Below are 19104 nucleotides of genomic sequence, written 5' to 3'. Positions count from 1 at the left end.
GACTGCTCAGGATTAGGCCCTAAGTCAGTGCGTCTGGCCTGAGGGCTGGGGTGCTGCATTTTCCCTCCCAAATGCTGCCATTCCTGGTCTACAGACCACACTTTGAGCCACAGTGCTTTAAAGTGGATTGCTTTGGGTACCGACTCTTCCCGCATCAATACTAGTAAAAGTAATGGTAGTACCTACCACAGAAGGTTCCTGCAAAGACTTAATGGGACAACTACATTCTGTGCATTAGCAATGAGGAAACTGAGGCTCCAAGACCTTATCTTGTCCAGGAGCACGTGTGCAAACAGGAAGTGGCTCCAGGGTCCCAGGGCTTGTGTGCGTGGCTGTTGCCCTGCCTCACCTGGAATAACCTCATCACATGAAGCATCCGAAGGGCGGGATGGCTGCAGAGAATCACGTGTTCACTGCTGTTGTTACCATTCACCCTTGAATGGTTTTCTGCCTTGAACTTCCCCCTTTGTCAGGACTGGAAACATGACCTCACAGGCCCTTTTATCACACAGCATTGCACCTGCATCACCTCGTTTCATCCTGTACGGTCTCGGTGGAGCAGGCATGCCTGCTTCCATTCAACACATGAGGAAGAAAAGCTGAGATGGGCAACCTCCTTGACCTCAGTCGTCACAGGATCCAAGGTCTGGACAAGATCATGAAGATTTTCTCCACTCGGTTGCCTTTTAATCTGCTGAACGTAGTTTGTTCTTAGCAATGAGATCTCCTCCAGTGAAACTGGGCAGTCCAGCTGGTGAGCAGGAGGCCAAGTGGGGTGAGGGGTGGAGCCCAGATGCTCAGCCTCACTTTGTGAGGTTCCTTCCCAGGCACCTGGGAGAGGGTCCTAGGGAGCCCCCTTTGGAAACCAATTCTAAGTCAACACTCTCCTGGAGCAGTCAAGGGCTTCTGGCCCAGGACTCCCGGCAGGACAGACGACAGCACTCCCTGTTCGCCTATTAGCCGAGGGACATCTGATGAGGGGTCATTCTTTGGGTTTAGCAAGTCCACCTCATGGGGCCAAATGCAATGTCCCCCTGTTGATCCTGTCATTTCCCAGATGCCCCCTCCCTCACATCCAGGGACAGGTTTTTTATTCATTGGGCACTTCAGAATTGAAATGCAGCACACGTACAGAAAACTGTCTGACCACGTCTGTGCCAAGAAGTAGCATGTTGCCTGGACCCTCACAGCTCTGGTGTCCCTGCCTGACCTTCCATGTCCCAGAGTCACCACTGCTGGCTTTCAGGGAAACCATGCTTTTATTGTACTTCTCCCCTTCTTGTCCAGACACCCCCCACATGACTGCTCATTTTGGCCTGTTTTGACCTCTACGTGAGTAGAATCATGTTCTCTGCTCCTGGGATGTTTTTCCCCATAGTGTGGGCAAGGTTCGCCTGTTTTGTTCCGCGCTGCGGCTGTGGTTCATCTTTTTATTTTTTTTTCTGTTGAGCTGGATTGTATGAACACACAGGATCCACTCTTCTGTGATGGGGTTTGGGTTGTGTCCGGCTTGGGGCTATTGTGGACAAGGCGGCCACACACCTTCCTGCAGGGAGACTTGGTCTCGAGTGTCCAGGGAGAGCGAGGCCCAAGGAGAGAAGGACTCAGAGGAGAAGCAGCCAAGCTGGCCCGGGGTGAGGAGGCCCTCGGCCTCGCCATTTCCCAGCACTCTCTGCCCTGAGCCCAGGAGCCATAGACACAGCCAGCAAAGTAGATGCAATATCAAGGTTTTATTGTAAAACAGAGAAATATTTTGATCTCCCAACCCCTTCCAGGAAGGATATAATGCCCAAATAAACTACTCTTTAAACTTGGATAAAGTGAGCTTTTAAAAAATATCAAGAAATCCTTATTTTTCTTTTTGCCACAGACCCTAACATTGCTGCTGTCCCAAGGTTTGGGAGCCACTTGGTGGGCGGTGAGTGAGTGGCTTTAGGGACCTGGAACATGGACAGGGGGATAGGAGGGGGAGCTGGGAGAGGAGCACAGAGGGGTCAGGCTGGTCAGGTGGCCCAGGTGTTATCGGGAAGGCACAGGTGACACTGAAGGAAGGGCTGTGAGCTGTGTTGTGCTTCAAGTTGCACTTTAGAAAGACCACAGTGGAGGCAGCATGAAGGCTGCGTTAGCTGAGGGGCTGGAGACAGAGTCCTCACACCAGGGCTCTGGCGGCCCTGGTGTAGTTCCTTGGAGGGACCGTGGGAAGGGTGGAGAGACGTCTGGAGTCATAGAGGTGCTGGCAGCGGGGCGGTGGTGCGGCGGCACCACTAGTCCTGCTGGAAGTAGAACTTGGTGACTTTGATGGCGTCCTTGGGCGTGTTGGTGAGGCTGACGGGCTGGTCCGCCTCCAGCTCTGTGCAGAGGAACCAGCCGGGACAGGCAGCGGACTCAAAGCTGGTAGTGGGGCCGTTGTGTGAGCGGATGAAGGTGAAGCGCTTGTCCTCCTCCCTGGTGTTGCTCAGGTCAGTGATGTTGACCTCCTGTAAGCCAAGAGACGAGCAGGTGAGAGCTCCCGTGCTGTCAACCCCTCCATCCCATGACGGGGCCCTCAGGCTGGCCCACAGAAGTGCCTGAGAAATGCAGATTGGAGACCCCTGCAGGAGACCACACTCCCCATCCTCACACCTTGGCTTGGGAAAATATGGCCACAGTTGCCAGGGGTCAAAAAGCTTAATGAACACGTGGCACCATCAGCAGAGGCTCCGGCCTGTGGAGGCTGAACTCCGTTGGGGCCTACACCTCCAAGGACGGGCCAGTGCAGGAGGTGGGCAGAGCATCGCAGTCCACTCAATACCATCCCACTCCACACAGAGCAGGCAGTCACTCTCAGAAAAAGTGCCCTGCCCACTAGTGGAGCAACCTGACAGTGCCACTGTTATGGCCACTGTGGGTCAAGGTTCACATTTGGGTTAAGATTTGTTCCAACAAGCTCCTGAGACAAAGCCATCTTTTCTGAGGGCAGCCTATTAACACCGCATAAAACCCAGGTGTGCAGGGCCCTAGATGGGATGGCAACCCACGGTCTGAATGGACGAGGATTGGAAGAAAGAGGCCCTAGATGGGGGCTTTACTGGAAAAGGTCAAGTCTAAGCGGGTTGGAGGCCCTCAGGTCAGAGAATGGCACACACAGATTGAAGTCGCCAAATGAGCAGCCCCCCCAGTTGCTCACCCCTGTATAGTCCACTTCCCCACTGAGGCTGGACACAGCCACGTGATGGGCTTTGGCCAAGGGGACATTAGCAGTATGATGCAAGCAGGCATTTAAACAGTGCTTGTGTTTTCTGAACAATCCTTATTGGAAACCAACAGCCATGCTGTAAAGACGCCAGAGGTGAACACCAAATCTGGGTGACCACAGGGAAGAGCCTGGGGGGGAGAAACCATCCTGAGGCCCCAGCCGAGCTCCCTGCTGGATGCAGCTGCAGCAACGGCCCTCGGAAAATAGAACTGACAACCATGGAATCATGAGAAAGGACTGCGGTTGTCTGAAGCCACTGGGTTTGGGATGGCTGTCATCTGAGTCAGGTCCTTACCTCCAACTGGAGCTGGATCTCATTGCCAACCTTGGTGCAGGCCAGGCACAGCTTCCCACCATGGATCCCCAGGAACACAGTATGGGGTTCGACAGGCACCATGTCTATCTTCTCTGGGGAAGAGCAGAGGGGAAGTTCAGGTTGTAGAGAAGAGGAGACACAGACAGAGAAGAGTCCAGACTCTCTGGGGCTTTTCTGTCCTAACTAAACCCAAGGTCATGAGCACAGTGAGGCCCCATCTTTCTGGTCTGCATCCAAACAGAAGATCCAACCAAGAACAACCACCTCCACGCCTCAGGGACAAAGCTGCCTAGGTTCTGCTCCATGTGATTTCTCTCCTTCCTTCAATCCCTGGGACACCTGTGCTCCAGGTCAATAGGTGCGCCGCTCATGAGCAGGGAAAAATTGCACATGAGGTCGTGAGTGGGGCCCTAGGGCTTGGTGGCTTTGAACCCACCTCTCCCCTCAGTGGTCCCTGGACCTCATGTGGCAGTAAAAGCCAAGCCTTTCTGCCTTAGCATGTTTATTAGGAGCAATACAGGACTGGAAATGCAGGCCTTGCCCTCCCACAGAATGAGGGTCGGGGAGAACAGGGGAGGGGCAGGGTGTGGAGGTGAAGACGATGCATCCCAGAAGCCAGTGCTGAAGCTCCCCCACCACCTGCCCTCATCGTAATAAAGGGAAAACTGAGGAATAGACTGGGGGCAGCTGCCCGAGTTCATCTGGCTTATGTGGGATGTGGCCCAAGGCTTGCTCAATGTGTGCCCACAAATAAGGGACATGGCCCCGCTTGTGTGGTGTGTTCATTGTGGGAGTGAGTTTGAGTGTAAACACACAGGGACCCAGGGGCTGACTGGGCATAGGAGGAAGGAAAGGTACCTCTTGTCCCCTACCCCCAACCCCCTGAGTCGTGGTCCTGGGACCACTGAGCCTGCAGGAGGTGGCTCCCCACTTAGGATCTCCCCCTCCCTGCCCTCACATGTCCCTCCAATGGCCAGGCCTCCCAGCAGGATCACGGTGTCACACAGAGGCCACAACACTGCAGACCCCAGGCAGAGTGACCTAGAGCCCACACAACGGCGTTCCTGGCAGCCACTCACCTTCTAATTTGGTATTCGGTCCTTGCAAGTACCCAGCAATGAGCTGGTTATTCCTCAGGTAGAAGGTCTTCTGGTTAATATCCCAGATTCTGAAAAGTGAAAGGACCCACGCTACTGGACACTGTTGGGCTGGGCCCTGTGCTCAGCCCCTTCCTGTGTCCCCTGAATTCACGGAGTCCACATCCAACTTTCTGCCTGGGGAGGGGTGTTTTCCCACACCCATGGCCTGAGGGGCGACTGAGATCAACGCTGTTTAGGGGACAGGCCAGTCCTCGCCCTGCTCTTCGTCCTCGGGTTCCCGGGACAAGTGCCTGGACTTCAGCCCGGGGAAGCTCCTGCCAGTAGGACCTTCTGGGATGCAGAACGTCCAGTCTGTTGCCCACATGGCTACTGAGCTCTTGAAATGTGGTGCGACAGAAGATCTGAATTTTTAAATTTTATTTTTATTTATTTAACTTCATTAAGTATTAATTTAAACATAAACATAGAGTGTCAGCTGAGACTAGAAGTTTCAAGGGACAGAGGGCCTTGTTGTAACTTGGGAAGGTCTGTCCCCAAGCCTGTCCTCTGCCCACCAGGGGCCTGCTTGGGGTCTGGCAGGGGCAGCTGTCCCAGGAAGGGGTCAGCGTCCTGTCTAGCTCACACAATAGTCTGTTTCTGGCTCCCGTTCTTGTCTTCTTGGTGAAGAGCCCCTCCAGCCGCGAGATGAATGTGGGCCTTCTGCTTCCTATTGCCCGCCGGCCTGACCCCACACCTGTGCTTCACTCCTGTCCTGGGAGGCGCTGCTCACAGCACCACCTCAGCAGGTGGCTTCGCGGAGCCCAGAGCTTGGCGAGGTGATCAGGCAAACCATAAAGCCATTTGCACGTGTAAGCCTGTGACTTTTTGTAATTATTCTTAGTTCCAGGTGCATGCATCTGAAGGGGCTAGCCAGCCCCTTCCGGAGGCTTCCAGGGGCTCCTTCTGGAGCTCCCAGCCCACAAGAAGAGGCAGACCAAACCTTCCCATATCTGGGAAAGGGAGGACTTCCCAGGGGCATGTGAACACTGTCTCACCTGCAGCCTCCGGCTACAGAAACTCAGTACTGGATGGTGAAGTCACCCAGACAAGCTCGTCCATGGGTGACAAGGCAGAGGGCACCTGTGGTCGCATCATAGCCTGCTGTCTTCACAACAGTGATGGTGACACCCGCAAAGGGGACACTTTAGAGCTCACAGAGCACCGTCACACTGCTATCTTCACAACCACTCTGGTGGACAGGCAGGGGTCCTTGTAAACCCGTGTCACAGATGGGGAAACTGAGGCCCCAGGGGGCAGGATCCTCCACCGTGTCAGCACAGACAGGCATTGCTAACCATCACCTAGAACTTGGCACAACCCCGTCCTGGCGCCCTCTCAGCTGCTTTGCCTGGCACACTCGCACACTCGGCCCAAACCCCAGCCGGGCTCCTGGGCATGTGCCCATCACTCACTGAGTTGCTAAGGTATCAGGCCAGCCAGCCAGACCTCCAAAGCCAGCCACACTTGCACACCTGGGATATTTTGAAATACAACCCCTGAAGACCCCGCACACCGCAACCCCCTTTTCTAATCTAACAGACATCGCTTTCCAGCCCAGGCACAGATAGCTGTGGTATGTCCATCTCACCTCCTTGGTCAGCCTTACCTGAATGCTTGCATCTTGCAGAGCCTCTTCCCCGAGGGGCGGCAGGCTGTCTCTGAAGCGAACAGGAAGAGGAGGAGAGAGATCAGTTGACTTACGGGGCACCTGCAGATTCCCATCCTGTGGCACCGTTGGTGTTGGGGACTGCCATTTCGGGCCCAGGGGAGCTGCTTATAAAGAAGATAGTCCCGCACCCAAGCCAGAGGTTGCCGCCCTGTCCCACTCTCAGCAACGGAAATGCCCTCAAATTTCCAAAACGAGAAACCCTCGCTGTTGTCACGGTCAGCCCCGCCGGGTGTCGCAATGCAGTGTTGTAACCTCCCCCCCGCCCCCCGCCCCCCGACCGGTGCAATTTCCCCAAAGTGAAGATTTCCATTTCCCTTCACTGAGTTCTTGGGAAGAAAAGCACAATGCAAACCAAACACGCTCATCAGCCTGACAGGTGTCCAGCGACTGTGTGTTGACAGAAAAAACAAATTTGAGCAGAAACGTCCCCTTTCCTAATGCTGAGTGGCAGGACCAGGGCACAGGGATGGTCTCATGTCCTGTTGTGTCCTGTGAAGGAGGGACAACCTTGCTGGACTCTGGGCCAGGGACAGTGAACGTTCTGTGAAAAGCACCAAATAGTAAACATTTTAGGGTGTGTGATTGCTTTTAGTCTCGTGATTACTGAACGCAGTGTCATAGTTTAAAAGCAAATAGAAATTCTGTAAACAAACGAGCTGGTTGAGTTCCGTCTGACTTTATTTACAGAAACCGGTTGTGGCGGATTTGCCTGAAGGTTTCTGACTCCCGCTCCCCACACAGCTTCCTGGGAGGGGCTCTGACACCAGTCCACAGCTCTGAATTACGGTCTTGGGACACTGGGGTGAACTCAGCACGGGGCTAGACATGGATCCAAATTCCACCTCTGCCACTTGCCTGTAGCCATATGTGTGGCTTTGAACAAGTCACTTCACTGATTTGGGCCTCTGCCTCCTCATGCCCAGAATGAGGTCAATAGTGTCTTTCTCGCAGTTTGAGGAGGGGAGGGGAAGGGGAAGGGAAGGAGAAGAGGAAGGGGAGGGAAAGGAAAGGAAGAGAAGGAAAGGGGGATTGGAAGGGAAAACCTCTGGTCTAGAGTGGGCACTAATAACCATTAACTTCCTTCCTTACTACCTCCTAGAGAGTTAGGGAAAAGGTAAGCACACTTGTGTTTACAGGTAGGAAAAAGACAAGGAGAGTTTCTACTTGACCTGATGATGGGAGTATTATACACGTCAGCGCAGAAAGAGATTGTAGCATTTCAGGACTGGATGTGAGCTCAGCAACCCCCTCTCCCCCATCACTGTTTCGAAGAAGAGCCAGAAAGACCCAGGAAGGAAAGGGACCTGTCCAAGTCACACAGCTTGTAAATGGCACAAGTATGACCCCCAGCCAGCCGTCTTCCTGCAGCAGTCCATACGGTGAGTCTGACCTGATTTTCAACAAACAAATCAGAGCCTGTGTCCAAATGAGGGTAAAGCTTTCAAAGAGGAAATCTACACTGTATATTTGAAAGTTGTTAAGAGAATAGATCTTAAAAGTTCTCATCACAAGAAAAAAATTATATGACCTTGTGTTGTGACAAGCAAAGCATTATATTCTACACACGAAGCTAATATAATATGTCGATTATACCTCAATAAAAAAATGAAGAGGAAGGTTACAAAGGAATTTCCCATACCCTGAAAGAGCTCATGAAAGTAAATGGAATATTTATGCAAAAGTTGTATCACCTCCCTGGGTGTTTGCTTGGAGGGACAAATAGCCCTGTGACTTGGTGGGAGGCGTCTAGCCCCTGAAACACATTCGAGAAATGGTATCTCCCTTTGAGGGCCACGGGGGTGTTTTGTTTGTCTTTTTGGCTTTGGGGAGGGCTGCCTGAAGGAGGTCATGCATATGAACCCAGGGTCCTCCCATAGTTCGGCTCCTGGGAAGGTTCTGCAGTTCCCAACCCAAATTCAGAGGCAGATCTCTCCTGGAGAGCAGAAGCCATGAGTTCCCACCTTTCTGAAGAATGTACCCTTTGGCCACTGTGCCCAAGAAGTGGCCCACAGGCCTTTCTGGGTCTGGGGTGGGCATCCCTAGGCCAGGCTTGACGTCAGGATCTCTGGACTGCATCCTCCTATGTCATTTACAAGCTGGGCCACCCAGGATATGTGCCCAAGCTCTCTGGGTCCAAGTTTCATTATCGATTATCTGGGGTTAATAATAGAAGCTTTGTCATGGGCCACTATGAGAACTGAGGTACTGCACGTGGTGAACTTAGCCCTGACCTTGGCACATAGGAAATACTCAATTGGTTGCCATTGAGTGTGCATTTCATCCCAGGTTAAGGGGGTGAGGTCAGTCACAATGCACGTGACCCAGTCAGCCCTGCCCTGTACTCTGGTCCTCACTCCCTGGGGTGAGGAGGAAGTAGGGGGAGGAGAAGCAGCCTCCTTCTCCTCATGCTTCTGGCCACAGTTCTGCTCTTGGTTCCGTCTTAAGACAGTTGGTGTCCCTATGATTTCTGCCCACAGGAAATCTCTGACTAACTTTATTCTCAGTTCTGGCGCTCCGTGCCTCACTCTGCTTCCTGAACTAAGTTTAATGACTGCATCATGTAGTGGACTTGGCCCTCCCTGTTGGCCCCTCGCCTTTCCCTCTGAGCTCCGGGCATCACAGTTGTGTCTAGCGCCTTCCACATGCTGAGCTCTGCCCGACTATGCACTTCTGAGAGCAGAAATGACCAAGTACCACTTACAGAGAGATAGGAAAAGCAGGCTATCTGTGTCCTTGGAGTGACACCGGGCAGGTGTCCGGGGACCACAGGGGGAGCCCTAATTGTTATGCTTATATAGTGTTCACACAGCAACATTCACATCAATGCCATCTCTTTCTCAATTTCAGTTCATTGCCTCTTTCAGTTCTAGAGTTTACATTTCTTGTATAGTTCCCAGTTCTCTGCCAAAAGTTTCAATCTTGTCTTTTAAATTCCTCAACATTTTATTTGTGGTTCATGTAAAGGCTGCCCCAGATGACTCCCTCATTTGAACCCCTGCCGGGTCTCCTCCTATTGCCTGTTTTCTCCTGTGCACAGGTGGCCTTATCTGTGCCTGAGTACTTTTTGCTGACGGCTGGACACTGTATAACGTACACTGTCGGGACCACGTGAAGCTCTGGATAAAGCTGTCTTCATCCAGAGATGATTCACTTTGGCTCCACCGGGCAGTACAGCCAGGGCGCTGCAGCCCAGGTGCCTTTCACCCAGGCAGGGCTGGAGAGGACTCAGTAGCTGTGCAGGCTGCTCCACTCTGTCACTCCTGACCCTCCAGGGTCCCAGCCACAACCTGGGCGTTTATTGGGGCCCCTCTTCCTCAGTAGAAGGTAAAGGCAAATGTTACCTTCATCACCCCCAAGACCCACGAGTTTGTGCAAAGATCAGTGGCAGTTTTGAAACCAGCAAATACTTCTGGGGTAAAGGCCCAGATGCCAAGCTTTAACTCCTTGGACCTTTTCAGTGTCTCAAAGCATTGGCCAGAAAACTTTTGGTCAAGATGGTGGCATAGGTAAATGTGGTCCTGGAAACCTCCCACAACCACATCAAAATTATAGCTAAATTACAGGACAATCATCAATCAGAACCATCTAAAATCTAGCTGAATGGAAGTCCTACAAGCAGGGATTTAAAGAAGAAGCTACATGGAGACTGGTAGGAGGGGCAGAGACACAGAACATGCTGACCCATGTGGGGGTTTAAAATCGGGAGGGGTGTTTCAGCTTCAGAGGTCCTCACTGAGGAGTTAGGGGTCCCAGCCCCACACCAGGCCTCCCAGCCCAGGGTTCCAGTGTTGGAAAGAGAAGTCCCTATAATTTCTGTCTGTCAAAGCCAGAGGAGATTGAGACTGAATGAGACAGAAGGCTTCTGAAGACCCAGGCATTCCTCCTAAAGGGCCTGTGCACAGACTTACTCAGACTCACTCCCTCTAAGCTCCAGCGCTAGGGTGGCAGCTCAAAAGGTACCAGGGACGCATAGGGAAGAACTGACTTGTCCGACATTGGGGTGATGGCTGTGGGGGGACAATTTTCTCCCAGACAAAAGTGCTGGAGGAGGCCATTGTCCCTTTTCTGAGCCCTCCCCCCACAGAGCCACAGAGCAGTGGGCACCATATGTGAGACTCAGTCACCTAGCTAACACTATTCTCCCCACCCTGGTGGTTCCCTGAGGGTCTGCCCCACCCAACATGTGGACCCACTCAAGCTGTTTCTAGTGGTTTTTCCACATAAATGGCTTCTCTTGCTTTATGCTTTGGACTTTCCTAAAATCTCTCAAACAAGCAGCATCTGGCCTCTGTGTACCCCATACCTCTTGCTAAGTGGCCCGAGGCCCAGTACTAGTAGCAGCTGGCCTTGGTTCACATTTTGGCCTCTGCTGAGCACCTCCGAGCCCAGCACAAGTAGCATCCATCTGCAGATTGTGCTGTAGCTCATGCTGAGTGGACCAAGGCAGGGCACAGGTGGTAGCTGACCTCGCACCTCCCATTTGGCCACAGAGCCAGTGCACCCAGTGGGTAGCGTAAGACTACACTGGATTACAATCCTACCATCTCCACAAGTGACACACTCAAGGGGTGGACCAAAACCCCACTGAAACGAATCCTGCTCCATAGGGTCGACTCCTGCACAGAAGCTCTTCTGCTGTAGTAATAGCCTGTCTTCACAGCTGGTCAGCCCAGGGATCAATCTCTCCCGGTGACACCAACAATAATCAAAGCTCCAATACAACCAATACAACGTGACAGTGCACACGGCCCATATGGGCGAGCCTGGAGAGCCCAGCTCGGGTGATCAGGGAGGCTGCGCCACTGGACCCTACAGGACACCTGCTCCACAGGGCCACTCTACCAAGTCCGAGAGACACAGCAGCTCCACCTAATATGTAGAAACAAACATAGGGAAGCAGCCAAAATGTGGAGACAAAGAAACAGGTCCAAAATGGAAGAACAGGCAAAATCTCCAGAAAAAGGACTAAATGAAATGGAGACAAGCAAACTTCCATATACAAAGTTCAAAACAATGGTTATAAGGATGGCTCAAGACACTTATTGAGAACTTTAAGGAACTTAATGGAACTTCAACAGCATGAGAAAGGACATAGAAACTATAAAAAAGAACCAGTCATAAATGAAGAATACACTAACTGAAATGAAGAGTAATTTACAGGGAGGGAATCAACAGTAGAGTAGATGAAGCCATGAATCGAATCAGTTATTTAGAATACAAGGAAGCAAAAAACCATCCAGTCAGAATAGCAAAAAGAAAAAATAATCCAAAGAAACAAGGATAGTGTAAGGAGCCTCTGGGACAACTTCAAGCATTCCAACATTCGCATCATAAGGGTTCCAGAAGAAGAAGAGCGAGAGCAAGAAATTGAAAAATCTATTTGAAAAAATAGTGACAGAAAACTTTCTTAACTCGGTGAATAAAATAGACATACAAGTCCAAGAAGCACAGAGAGCCCCAAACAAGATGAACCCAAAGAAGCCCACTCCAAGACACATCATAATTAAAATGTAAAAGTTTAAAGACAAAGAGGGAATCTTAAAAGCAGCAAGAGAAAGCAGTTAGTTACCTACAAGGGAGCTCCCTTAAGACTGTCAGCCGATTTCTTAACAGAAACCTTGCAGGCCAGAAGGGAGTGGCAAGAAGTATTCCAAGTCATGAAAAACAAAGACCTACAACCTAGAGTACTCTGTCCAGCAAAGCTCTCGTTTAGAAGCAAAGGACACAAAAAGAGTGTCCCAGACAAGGACATCTAAAGGAATTAGTTCTTTAAGAAGAAAAAGGGGTAAAAAGAATAAAAAGTATGAACAATAAAACAGCAATACATATCTATCAACAATTGAAGCTAAACAACAAAATAAGCAAAAAAGCAGAATAGAAACAAACTCATAGATAACTTTTTGAAGGTTGCCAAATAGGAGGGATATGAGGGGGGTGAGAAAAGGTGAAGGGATTAAGAAGTACAAACTGGTTGCTATAGAATAATTATGGGGATGAGAAGTACAGTGTAGGGAATATAGTCGGTAATATTCTAATAACCATGTATGCTGTCAGATGAGTACGAGACTTATCAGGATGATCACTTAGTAAGTTACGTAATGCCTGATCACTGGAGTGTAGACCTGAAACAAATGTAGTAATGTATGTCAACTGTAATTAAAAAACTTTTTAAATGATTTTTAAAATAGCCTTGCAAATTCTTTGATCCCCTCAGATATTTTTGAAATACATTTGGTCTAGCTTTACTAGGTTTCCCAGCAGGAAGGTTGGTTGATCTTAAACAGCCTAGGCCAGAGGTGAAACCTAATGCTGTCTGTTTTTTAAGTCTTATTATTCATGATTCTGGACTCTGAGCAGCATTTGGGGAGGAGAAATGTTTAAGTTTGCACAGAAACTAGAAGAGGAAGGGCTTTTAACACCACGCCAAGGAGCAGGGAACTTATGTTAAAGTAAACTAGAGAGGGAACTTAGGTTAAAATGTTGGACTCATTTTAAGATCAGCCTGGGCACAGTGGACAGATGGGTGAGACTTGGATTGTGATTTGGGGAGATTGAGCCTGAAGGCAGGGTGGCGGTATGCTGGCAAATGTTTGACAGCTAGATTTCAAAAACAAAAATTTTGATTTGTAGCGATCGCTAATTTTCTTGCTGTAAGTGCCTTCTCAGTGGATGATTTCAAGCCACCAGCATGATGTCATGGAGTGCATAGTTGGGAAGGGATATGCACAGTTGGACCTTGCTGGCTCCAGGGCCCCACAGAGTCAGGGAGATTTGACTGCTCTGCCGTCTTTCTAGAGAGAAATCGCCCCATTTTCCAATTCCAACCTTATCCCTCCTCAGGCCCAATGGCTCACCCACAGGTCCTGTCCCCTTGCAGAAAACAGTTCCTACTGATAAATCCAGTTTATCAGGAAACCTAAATGAACCTTAGTGTAAACATTTTTAGCAGTGCCTCCATGTCACCCAAGCACCATTAGTACAGGTTTTAAGCAGCTAGCATTGGGCGGACAGGTGTGCCCTTAAATTGTACTGACTGAATCTCATACTGAGGTTCTTTAGCCAACTCTTGAGTGCCTGAGTATTACAGCACACAGCACGCAATACTAGCAATATTGTTGTCCAAACTTTATAAATTTTTACTAAGATAATGGCATGAAGACTTCAGTTACTCCCTCCATGAGAGGGATGAGTGCCTTAGTCCACAGAGTAAAGAGGGACAACGCAATACAATCTGTCATCCTCCCTGTCAGTCTCCACCTACCCAGCCCTGCCTCGTGGCCAAGTCCACTTTAACCAAATCAGCAGCTTACTGGACGCTCCCTACAGTAGCAGGTCAGGTTTGGAGACGTTCTCCTGGGCATCTCTGCCCTCCGAGCTGCAGCATCAGGGTAACCATAGCTGCCCTCCAGCCAGTGAAGGGCCATCAGGAGAGTATGTAGAAAGTCAACTGTCACATTCGCTGTTTTATAAGAAGCCTGCTCTCCTTCCAGGTACAAGTAGTCAACTGGCAGTGAGTCCTTCTTCAGTTTCTTCCAAGATGGTTTTGGTCCAGCAGTTTCTGGGTGTGATATTGATCTGCATTGAAAGCCATTTTTTAAAAAATCCAGTTATCTCCTGTTTCCAGAGGTCATGTCTGCTCTTGCTGTCTTGGCTCTGATTATAAGCTTCATAAGGCAGCTTCTCCAGGGGCAGGAGAGGAACAGGAACTTGTGCTGAGCCCCTGTGTTCTCTTCTCACACAGGTCTCATTTGGTCCTCATAACAACAATAGTAAGTGGTGCAAGTCGGGCACATTTACTCCCACTTCTGAGATGGGTAAATACATATACTCACTCTAAAGAGTAAGAAATCAAGGCTCAGAAGTATTAAATCTCTTGCCCACAGCCCGAGGCAGGATTTGAACCCAGTTCCTGTACTCCTCCTCACACTGCTATCTTGCCAGTGCAGAAGCTGGCTTTTCTTCTCTGCTTTACATCACAGTTCACAGAAGCAAGAATTACATTTGTTATTAGGGTATTCCTTTCAGTTTCAATTCATATCTTACAGAGCAGCAATTTATTCCATAGTTGCTTTGAAATTCTATTTTCTTTTCTTCCTTTTTTTTTTTTTTTGGTATAAGAAAAGCATGATTCTAAAACCTTACATGGGTTAAAGAGAAAGCTCTTTAACTGCTTAGAGATAAGATGGCCAGTTGCCCTGGCCTTTAGGACTTTCACAGTTTCAGTACTAAAAGTCTCACATCTTGGGAACCCCTCAGTCCCTGGAAAACTGATATAGTTACCATATTACATGAACTTGTAAAAAGTGATGATGCCATCTGGTGGCTGATGACCCAAATTGCAGGTACAATTAACAAGCATCGTACCTTGCCTGTTCAACGTGTTGTTAGTAGCAGAGATGTACATGGTCCATTCTATTAGATAAATAGACAGATAGATAGCACACACAAAAGCACCCCCAAAACCCAAGTCTTCCACTCAAGAGACCATAGTAGATACAACAGTGATCAATTAATTTAATTTAGTTATTCATACCTGATTGCCTCCAACTATGTAATCATTATATGGTCAATATCTAGAAGCTTAAAATTGTTTTCAAATTGGGTCCTAAAAAGGCTTTACCCTGAGGTCAGCGGTGTAGGGAGGATGCAGAGGTCCAGTGAGGTAGATGACTTGCCCAAGGGGTACACTGGGTGGCACCATCGTCATCCTGTTTCTCTGTCCTCACTCTCCCGGCTCTTCAGTCAAACCATGAATCTCTCCATGCCGTCCCTTCTCAGAGCCCTGCTCTCTGCTTGGCAACCGCGGTGCCACCCACGCTCCTGGCCTTAGATGGAGAAGGTGATTTCTCCTCCCAGGAAGCATGGTGTCCTCACAGGGCTTACCTGCACTGTTGCCGGAATTCGATCCGATTCAAGTGTATATACATTTATTTAGCACCAATGTGCCAGTTGCAAATATTTTGGAAGGAATCCTTTTTAAGTATAGTGATTTTTTCACAGTATATCACTGGCTATGGGAGTGGTTCCAGCACCCTCCTTCACATATTTGAAGAATGCATAGGACCATGGTCTCACATCCCACGAGAGACTGCTACACGCACAGGGGAAAGGAGGAGGCTGCCCTTGGAGTAGTTGCTTGTGGTTTACAAAGCACTTCTCCCTCCGTGATCTCATTCGGCCTCTGGCCCCTCCTGCATAGTCCAGTGGGGAGACAGACTGTCTGCAGGCAAGCCTGACTCTTCCCCTTATAGCGACTGTCTGGCCTTGGGCAAAACACTTAACCTCTCTACACCCCAGTTTCCTCTTCTGGAAATGTGAAAATCGCAGTCCTTCCTCACATGGTTGTTATGAGGATTAAAGGAAATAAACCCAGTGAAGAGTCAGCAGAGCACCTGGCTAGCAGTGAGCACAATGGGCACATTTGCTGTTGCAGGCTCACCTCAGAGATACTGCAATTTGGGTTCCAGACCACTGCAGTAAAGCACACATCACCATAAAGTGAGTCACGCAATTTTTTTGGCTTTTCAGTGCATATAAAAGTTATGTTTCTACTGTAGTCTGTTAAGTGTGCAATAGCATTATGTCTAAAGAAAAATGTGCACACCTTAATTAAAAATACCTCATCACTACAAATGCTAACCACCCTCTGAGTCTTTGGCAAGTCAAAATCTTTTTGCTGGTGGAGGGTCTTGCTTCAATGGCGATGGTTGCTGACTGAGCGGGGTGGTGGCTGCTGAAGGTCGGGTGGCCATTCGGATTCTTAAAATAAGACAACAGTGAGGTTTACCACATCAACTCTTGTGACTCTTCCTTTCACAAACAATTTCTCTGCAGCATGCAGAGCTGTTGGATAGAATTTTATCTGCCATAGAACTTCTTCCAGAATTGCAGTCAGTTCTCCCTCCCAAACCCTGCTGCTGATTTGTCAACTAAGTACATGTGATAGTCTCGATCCTTTGTTGTTACTTCAACAATCTTCCCAGCATCTTCACCAGGAGTAGATGTGCAACCCTTCCTTTCACGTGAACACTTGGAGGCAGTAGTAGGGTCATGCTTGGCCTGATTACAATACTGCTCAGGGAGTAGGGGGGCAGCAGGAGAGGGAGAGAGACTGGGGAACAGCCAGTCGGTGGAGCAGTGAGAACGCTCACAACATTTATCAATTTCGATGTCTTATATAGGTTTGTTTGTGGTGCCCCAAAACAATCAACGATAGTTAACACCAGACATCGCGATCACAGATCACCATGACAAATCTAATACTAAAAAGTCTGCAATACTGTCACACCAAAACGTGACACAGAGACATGAAGTGAGCAAATCTGTTGGGAAAACAGCGCCGATTGACTTGCTCGCCACAGGGCTGTCACAAACCTTCAGTTTGTAAAAAATGCAGTGTCTGCAAAGTGCAACAAAGTGAGGCGCCATAAAGTGAGGTGCCCGTATTGTGTCCATGAAACCCTGAAGGTTCGCCAGCCTCCCCCTGGAAAGTGAGACCCAGGAGGAAAGAGTTTACCCACTACAGGCCAACTAAGACTTGGAAACTGGGTCTTCAGACCACCAAAGGTCGTAAGACCTTCCTTGTGCCCCACACAGATCTTAACCAGAGGTTGCAAGCCTGTAGCCCATAGACTATTTTACTTGATCACTCTATTGTTTTATTTAATCAAAATACTATGCATACCAAAGTCAGAATAGCTGACTCTTGAAAAATAAGAAGTTCTGGCCACCTGGGCCTTCATACTCATGGGACTAGCATCTGCTGGAACTCACTAGTGACAGCCACCACTCCGCCTATTACCCCTCAGATCTTGTGGCCCACCAGCTTCTCTCAGTGTTTCCCAGTGAGCTCACACTGTCCTTTCCCCATTTTACAGAAATATCTCTCCAATTCCCATGACTCTATCAATAGTGGATAATGAGCAATAGACTCTAATTGCTCCATGGTTTTCCTCACAGCAGCAAGCCTCCTCTGTCCACCTGCTGGCCCGGTGCCATAGCTGTGTGGTTTCCCCATGGTGGCTCTCGCCTCCACAGTGGCCAGGTCTCCCAAACAGGCCTGGACCTCCACACCCTTGATGGTTCCCTGGAAGCTTGCTCTTCAGTCAGGAAGCATTTAGTAAACACCAATGTTGGACCTTTTCCTCCCCATTTTTCAGATGAAAAAATAGGAGTGGAAGGAGCTTACCTAACGCCATGAGGAGGACCTAATAGAATACAAGGTCTTCCAAGGTCTTCCAGCCTCTGGCTCCAGACAGAGCTGCTGTGCAGAGAAAGGAGGACACCTGGCAGTACCTGTCCCACCAGTGCCACCCTAGGAGCTGCTGCTCCCTCCTGACTATTTGAGGAGAGGAAGAGGGAGAGCAGCAGCCTGCCTTCCCACACGCCCACACAGGGCTGGTGAGGCCCTGCTGCCAGAAGGGTGACTCAGGCTCACAGAAGCCAAACTGGTTCTGATCCGCATAGAACCGAGGTCACGTGTGAGGAACTGAGCTGGAACAGTGAGCCTGGACCTTTGGGTCCACCCTACCCCGACTCGCACCAGCCCGTGCATGCATCCTACATCCAGACGATATGGACTGACTTGTTCCTGTGTGCCAGGCACTCCTCCTGGCATTGGGGAGAAGCTGCCAAGGCTCTGATATGCTAATGGAGGAAGGCAGATGAGAAACAAGGAAACAAATAAACTAACTTCATATGATGGTAAGCGATACAAGGGAAGTCAAAACATGATGTTTCTAAGGGATGTAGGGAAAGTGGTCAGAAAAGGCTTCTCAGAGAAGGTGACATTTGAGCTGAGACCTGAGTGAGGTCAAAGAAAAGTGTTCCCTGAGGAGGGCGCAGCAATCATGAAGGCCCCTGGCTGCGGTTCTTCATGGTCAGAGGATCAGTGTGGAGGATCACAGAGGCCAGCGTGGTTGGGGGATGGCTTAGGGAGCAACAGGACATCTCTGCCTTTTCCAGTTAACCCCCAGGCTCCACATCCTGGTGCTGGTATGACACGGCCCTTCTCTGGAAGACCCTATTGTCTAAACCGTCTCCTCTTGGCTATTCAGAAACATAAACTCAGAATCCTCAAAGTCATTGGTTTGGCACACGGGGAAATAGAGGCAATGGCTTTTTTGGCAGAATGAAAGTCCCAGGTCTGTGCTCTGGACAGGTCCCTTCTTCTCTCCAGGGCTCAATCCAACAGCTGTAAAACGGACGGCACTCCCCACCCCACCTTAGAAGGGGGGCAGGCTGGAAGGAGGAATGACAGCCAGACTGTAAAATGCTTTGCACACTACATGCATTGAAACAGGGCCTTGCTCTGGGTGATACCTTAGCAGAGAGGAAGAGGCAGGTGTGCCTAGTGGCTGCCTCCGATGGCTGCCTTCAATCCAGTCTCTTCTGTGGGGAAAGACAAGTCCTGCTTACTTGCAGAAGGGCTCCTCATTAGTAATCATGTCCAGCGGGTCTATTGGAGCCCTTTACACCTCCCTAACCCTGTTTCTGGGGGCTTGGACTCATGCCCAGTGTCCCTTTGTTCAGTCCACAGGGCCTCAAATCTGGCTGGTAGCTGGGTAGGGTGCTGTCCTGGGTGCCCAACCATGGGGACTTCTCATGGCTTCACTTCCTGCTCTTCAGCTTGGGCTCACCAGCAAGAACCAAGGCCTCTGAGCCTGGGCTGAGGACTTCTGAAGCAGCTTTCATAGAGAAACGCTTGTCTAAATCAGGAACTAGATTTGTAAACCTGGAAATTCGG

General features: G+C 49.7%; 1 protein-coding gene across 3 annotated transcripts; it reads right to left on the bottom strand.

The window, feature by feature from the left end:
- Positions 1-1710: 1710 nt before the first annotated feature.
- On the bottom strand, positions 1711-17730 carry IL1RN (interleukin 1 receptor antagonist). 3 transcript variants are annotated; one of them, XM_024558555.3, is made up of 6 exons: positions 17548-17730; positions 6712-6900; positions 6297-6348; positions 4631-4719; positions 3531-3643; positions 1711-2477 (listed from the first exon to the last, which is right to left on the bottom strand). In XM_024558555.3, exons 2-6 carry the CDS (start codon positions 6722-6724, stop codon positions 2265-2267), a joined length of 480 nt encoding a protein of 159 aa, XP_024414323.1. In that variant the 5' UTR covers positions 6725-6900; positions 17548-17730; the 3' UTR covers positions 1711-2264. The 3 variants fall into 3 exon arrangements, with proteins under 3 accessions (XP_024414323.1, XP_045049842.1, XP_024414322.1); XM_045193907.2 differs by lacking the exon at positions 6712-6900 and having other exon boundaries at positions 17548-17726; XM_024558554.4 differs by lacking the exons at positions 6712-6900; positions 17548-17730 and having other exon boundaries at positions 6297-6601.
- Between the last annotated feature and the right edge of the window lie 1374 nt (positions 17731-19104).

Source organism: Desmodus rotundus, chromosome 5 (genome assembly GCF_022682495.2).
Source record: "Desmodus rotundus isolate HL8 chromosome 5, HLdesRot8A.1, whole genome shotgun sequence".
In the NCBI taxonomy this organism is placed as follows: domain Eukaryota; kingdom Metazoa; phylum Chordata; class Mammalia; order Chiroptera; family Phyllostomidae; genus Desmodus; species Desmodus rotundus.
The sequence above is the reverse complement of the archived record's forward strand: the minus strand, read 5'-3'. Positions and strand labels throughout refer to the sequence as shown.